The 6271-nt window shown below is 42.6% G+C and overlaps 1 protein-coding gene across 1 annotated transcript in view; it reads right to left on the reverse strand.

Annotated features, from left to right (window-relative positions):
* NRAP (nebulin related anchoring protein) overlaps nt 1-1498 on the reverse strand; it is a 47303-nt gene extending 45805 nt beyond the window's left edge. The window contains exons 1-3 of the mRNA XM_030276436.4: nt 1231-1498; nt 869-963; nt 72-159 (exon numbers count right to left, since the gene is read on the reverse strand). Of these exons, the coding sequence (XP_030132296.4) occupies nt 72-159; nt 869-963; nt 1231-1302 (255 nt within the window). The 5' untranslated portion in view covers nt 1303-1498. The remainder of the gene's footprint in view (nt 1-71; nt 160-868; nt 964-1230) is intronic.
* Nucleotides 1499-6271: the final 4773 nt, after the last annotated feature.

Genomic DNA, 6271 nt, shown 5'->3' on the forward strand with positions numbered 1-6271 from the left:
ACTTACAAAACAAGAGACATCAATATGTTACCAAAATGTGAACAAACACGTTTGGCCCTCAAGCTTCTTACCTCACTTACCACTTCTGACAGTTTTTTTGCATTCATATGTACTGGTGTTTCAAATACACTCGTGAATGCATTGTGTTTTGGATTGTGCCTAGAAAAGGGAAAGTGTAAAAGGATATTAGGAAGGTACCAGACAGCCCACCAGAAAGGTTCTCTTCAAGCACTCAAAAATACAATACCAGCCTCCACCCCTCTGTACACATCTTTTCCCCCACTCACACAGAGATCTTAGATTACATTCAAGTTATTATTGCAGGGAGTAGGTGCCTAGAGCAAAATTAATTTTAATGATCATCATATCAATGCTGTGTTTCTAATAACAAAAGAGAATAATAGAATAAAAAACAACTGTCATCTCTTCTTTTTCTGCTGACAAATTTGACAGGAATTGATCATTATAAAATAAAACTTCCTAGAACAAACCAACTCCAAAATCTGCATTTTATACATTTTCCTTATGATTAGCTCAGCCTTGTTAACTCTTAACCACTGATTTGGAAAGCACTGAATTTTGTGGTTGGTTTTATTTTCTTCCCACAATACTGAAATGGAACTTAATTTGGTGTCTTTTAACACACTGGCCAAATGAGGAAGCTTTATGCGGGGTAAGAAGTTTCCCACCATTTGTGATTGACATAAATCCAAAGATACACATGAAGGCACCAACAATACCTAATTTCACATCACACATGGGACAGATTGAGTCCAAATTGTGATCTTCCATTATATGAAAATGACTAGCCAAATTAAACCTTTGCTTTAAAAAATAAAATGGAAGAGAAAAAAGGAAATACACTTACGCTTGACAGTAAGGCTTTTTCTCATGGCTAACAAAGTTGTTTACTGTTAACATCATCTTGCATACTTCACAGTGAAAACAGGCTTTATGCCACGTCTGGACATGCCACAAAAGAGAAACCAAACAGACATTATTTGTATTCCATTATTATTCTGCTATGTTTAAAATCTCACTGTTGATTCTTACCCTTCATTTAATGAATCTGACTATTTTTTTCTTCAAATATATACATGTTATTAATTCGTTTCAGTTCTGAACCCAGTTATGAGCAAAGAACTTTTGGAACCGAGAGATTTGCACAGTGTTAGAAGTGCCAATCTGTACATTTATTATAGTCCAAAATGATAAAGAAAGAGAACTGACCTGATCTATACAGTTAATCTTCTCAGCAGGGTAAACCCCATAGCCACATCTAGCACACGGCTGCACATTCATCTTGAAATCCACAGAGTGAAAAATATATAGGTTTATACAAAAGGTTCAAAGAGTATGAAAGTGACTTTTTGGCCTGTGCAAAGCACACTCTAGACACTCCAGTCAAGGCCTTTTGCTGTGGTCAATGGCTCCCATTAAAGCTCTGGATTGAAGTCTGTTGCTCCCTTTGCTGACCTTCTGTTTCAAAGTCAGCTGCAGGCTGGCTTTTAAAGCTGCCAGTTAGTAAGAGCAGTTATTTTGGCAACTGTGTCAGTGCAGAAGGGAGGGCAGCAATATCTTTCTCTAAATAGAAGAATGAACTCACAGAAACGAATCACATCCATGTGAATGTTAGAGCTGATCATTTTGTATTTCAGTTTTGCAGTCGTAAACCCAGGATGAAGAGAAAAGTACACACCAGCAGCAATTTACCATTAATTTCTCATCACCCTGATAAACAAGTGACCTCACGGGGGAGCACTGTGTATTTAGGAGCAGCCTCACAGCACAAGGAGGTACCACCAGAGATACCGGCCAAAGATGGGTTTGAAGCTTCCTGGCCTTTGGGTGGATGTAGAAGTTCACTGCCATTGCCCCAGACAAGTCATTAATTTTTTCCCTTGGTGCCAGCTCAGTTTCACCTCGTATATTATGTCAGCACACTTTTTTCTCATATCTTCCTGATTCATCCACCTGCCACTCCATCTCCAGGTGTAGGAGGATGCTCTGTGAAACAGGCAAAGCCTCTTATCTCAAAGAGTTCTAAACATGTTGGGTACAAATCCAAACTTCTATCTCCTACAGGAAAAACTTCTGAAAGGAACCATTTAATTTTTAATAGAACGAACAAAGCAGCTATTTAACAGTGTTCACCCAGAGTAGACTGCAATAGATCAGAATATAAAAATTCCTTCACCAAAAAAATGATAAGGAATGTCTGATATTAGGATTCAAGCAAGCTATTAGGGTTGTGAAGTCTGCTCTGAACAAAAGAAGCTATTAAAATCTACCAGCTACAAATGGTCAGGATTTAAGATTTACATCTCACCTAATCATAGTACCTCCAGCTGCAGGCTCCATAACCCTGGGACATAGCTAAGAGTTATCTCAATCTGAGTAAAAGTCTACTTAGTCATCTATGCATCTGCCCCACTGCCTGCAGCAGTCCTGGAATATTGCTAAGCACTTCCCTTTTCTGTAAATTGCAAACAATCCATCAAAATAATTTCTGTCTAAACCTTCTGGGTATGCTTGGAGAGCCTCCTATTCATCTCTGTCTATTGAGATATGCAGTTCTCCTTAATTTATTATTGCTACTTTTACTGAATGCTGACAATGTACTGGCACAATGTCCTGTCAGCAACTGGTGTGCTGAAAATAGAGTCTCTAATCTAAAGAGCAGTGGCACAAAGTCCTGAAAACATGTAAGGCCTTTCAAAGTAACTAATATCAGTATATAAACAGATGCATTTTCATCTTTTAAAATGTCCACAGAACATAATTTCTTATACTAAAATAACTGCTGAGTTACCTTATGTTATTCTTCTTGGGATCAGGAGAGGTTTATGTTGACCAAGTTACATCACATTCACATATCTCATTCACACCTGTGAACCAAAGCAGTTTGGAAGGCTTCCAGTTCCCTTCTCACACAGCTTTGCATCTTGTCCCAGATTGCCATTCTGTTTATGCAAGTGACCTGTATTAGGGTCACAGTGGGCTGTCCCCTCCTTCCTTGGCGCTTGGCACACTACCAGTTGTCACCTCTTTGTGTTCATCTACTCCAAGAGTCACCATACTGTGTAATTTCTAGACAGTCCCAGTTGTCTCCATGTGTCTGAAGCCATGCTGGAGCCCTTATCTCACACTTTAGCAAGAATAAGGGTGCATGACCTGCTCCTGTCCCTGCATTGCTTAAGGCCCTCCTGGAATGAGTTCAGAGCACATCCCTGAACCACACAAAATCACAAAGACTTGGCAATTACAAAACCAATAATTAATCCAGGAGTCACCTGAATATTTGGAGAGGACTCCAGCATGGATCATCGTGCTGTCCATATGCACTGTGTACCCACAGAGCACAGAGATGTCCCTGAAGGGAATGACACCATGTGCTCTTTCCAAGAGGCCTCTAAGACAGAGGCCTTCATTTCAAGATTTACAAAGCCTGTTTTTCTCTTTTCACAGTGACAGACACTACCAGCTTGACTGGAAGTCAGCAAATGCATTTTCCAAGTTCTCCTGCTTCTCCCAAGCCACAGGATGTTCAAGAGGAGAAGTGTGGTAAGACACAATGTCTCTACAGCTACTGCCTTTCCCAGCCACACTACTTCCCTCACATCCACTGTGCACCAGTTCTGCTGGAGTCTCTTAAAGGCTTTCCCAATTCTGAGGACCCAAAAACTCTCCTGTTCTTCACCACCCTGGATTAAAGCCAAGTTGCTAACCAAAAAGTGAGTTTATTAAAAAATAAACATTGAATGGTCTCATTACAAAGTACGTGCTGCATTTTGATCATACAAGGAATTAAATCACAAAACCAGTGTGAGTTTGTTATCTTGACAAATCTTAGCAAGACATTTTCTCTTCAGTTAAAAGCTCATTGTGGCTTTTTTCCTCCTTTAGTAAGGCCTCATAAAGGCTTTTGGATATCAATGAAAATCTTAAAAGGCTTTACCTAACAGTGGAACCTTAATCAATGTGGTTTAAAAGGACTGTGGTTACACATAAAGTACAAGGAGACAGTACCTTGAAAGTGCAAATTAGTGGGAAGAAACATTGTTACCTCTCCAGCCTCCTTAAATTCGTTGAATTAACTGCACAGAAAACTTGAAGCATGTCTGCATCCTCCATCTAATTGTAAAAAGCACATATTAGTTACACAAAGTAACCTCTCAAGAGACATTCAAGTCAGAGTCACCTCCTCTGTCACTCCTGAATTGAAGCTGTGCCCTTCCAACCACATGAAGAACAGGAAGCCAGACGCCACAAATTATGGCAATCCTGTCTTCCCCCTGTTTGCAAAAAAAAAAACCCAAAGGTGTTGGTTCACTACACAAAGTGTAGTGTAAAAGCTGCCTGTCAAATTTCAAGCATTCAACCAGCCTTGTCCACGTTCACCTCCTCTGAATGCTGTGGTTGGTTAGTTACCTGAGCTCAGGGCCTTTTGCCTCACACAGTCTCTCTGTGCTAGCATGGTAGCAAATCAAGCTTGGAAAAATATTGAAAGAAAACTGGAAAAGCTTTATCAACACCAAAATCTCCCAAGACTTGAATAAAAACTTCTAGGGAACTTTCCAAACTTATACAGTTGCTTTTCCATTTTTGCTGTTTTGGAAACCAACCAACAACTGTTTATATTTCATGATTAAAGAGTCTGTGCTTGCACTTTCCCCTTGTTGCCAGTGTCAGGAAAAACTGAGAGTGTAGGGATTGTGCAAATGGTTCTAACAGAGTGAGATAAAGTAAGAGAGAAATCAAAAAAAGAACCAAGGGGCTAAGAAGATATCACTGTTACACAGCAGAAAAGGAATGGGTTAGGATGTGCTACAATCTAAGCTAAAAGCTTGAAGAAAAGTGTGAAAAGCACATAGAGTATAGCCCACATAACCACCAGTGTCCAAATATGTCCATTTGTTGTGTATCTTAACACAAATAAGCCTCAAGTTTAAAACTCACAAAATATGGCATGTGCATTATTCTCATCTCTGCCTGATTACAGAGACAAAACACATCCATCAAGCTGACTGAGGTGCATTATTCTACAGAATTCTATAATTCCATTCCTCTCCTCTCCTCTCCCCTCCTCTCCCGCTGTCCATGGTGATCCATTATGGATTTGGAAGTGATGCTGTTTTCTTGAAAAGCAGCAGCTAACAGATGGCATGAGAGAAAGCATGGGATTCTGCTAGTTTGATTTTCAGGAGAAAACTTTGGCTACACATGCAGCCAGGAGCCACAGGCACAATCCCAGGAAGGAGGGAGCAGTCCCAGCAGCAGCGCGCAGACACACGGCAAGAGCTCCTCCATCACACGGAGGCACTGACCTGCCGGGGAGCAAAAGCCTGTTTGTTACCATGCCTGTGTTTTGTGCCAATTAGGAGGCAGTTACACTGAAAAATGTCTCTTTGATGTAAATCTCTTCAGGTAGTGAATGTTAAACACCATGCACCGCTGGGTAGGTGTATGATTTTGCAGGATTGGAGCCTGCATCCAGGAGTAATTAGCAGGACTGCGCCAATCTTCAGTCCAATGTACTGGACTGCCACGGCTGCACAGTGGGATACCGTAATTAGCAGAGATGCAACACGCAAAATAATTGGGAGGATAAGGAAATGCCACTGAAGTTTATATAAGGGGGAAAATTTCCTTAGATCTAGACAACCCCGTGTCACCACGAAACTTTCCACTCTCCTTTGGCGGGGTGTGCCGGAGCACAGCTATTAAAAAGTGGTTAATTTCGGTTTCGCTGTGATGTGGCCCTCATTACCGGGGGGCGAGGAGGGCCCGAGACCCTCTGCCGGGGGGATGGATGGGATGGGATCAGGGACGGGGACGGGGACAAGGGTTAGGGATGAGGATGGGGACAAGAGTTAGGGATGGGGATGGGGACAGGGATGGGGACAGGGACAAGGGTTAAGGATGGGGATGGGGACAAGAGTTAGGGATGGGGACGAGGACAAGGGTCAGCGATGGGGACGGGGAGAAGAGTTAGGGATGGGGATGGGGACAGGGATGGGGACGGGGACAAGGGTTAGGGATGAGGACGGGGACAAGGGTTAAGGATGGGGATGGGGACAAGGGGCAGAGATGGGGACGGGCACAAGGGTCAGGAATGGAGACGGGGACAAGGGTCAGGAATGGGGACGAGGACAAGGGTCAGCGACGGGGATGGGGACAAGGGTCAGCGACGGGGATGGGGACAAGGGTCAGCGACGGGGATGGGGACAAGGGTCAGGGACGGGGACGGGGACACGCCAGGGGAGCTTGC

This window comes from Taeniopygia guttata, chromosome 6 (genome assembly GCF_048771995.1).
Source record: "Taeniopygia guttata chromosome 6, bTaeGut7.mat, whole genome shotgun sequence".
Taxonomy (NCBI): domain Eukaryota; kingdom Metazoa; phylum Chordata; class Aves; order Passeriformes; family Estrildidae; genus Taeniopygia; species Taeniopygia guttata.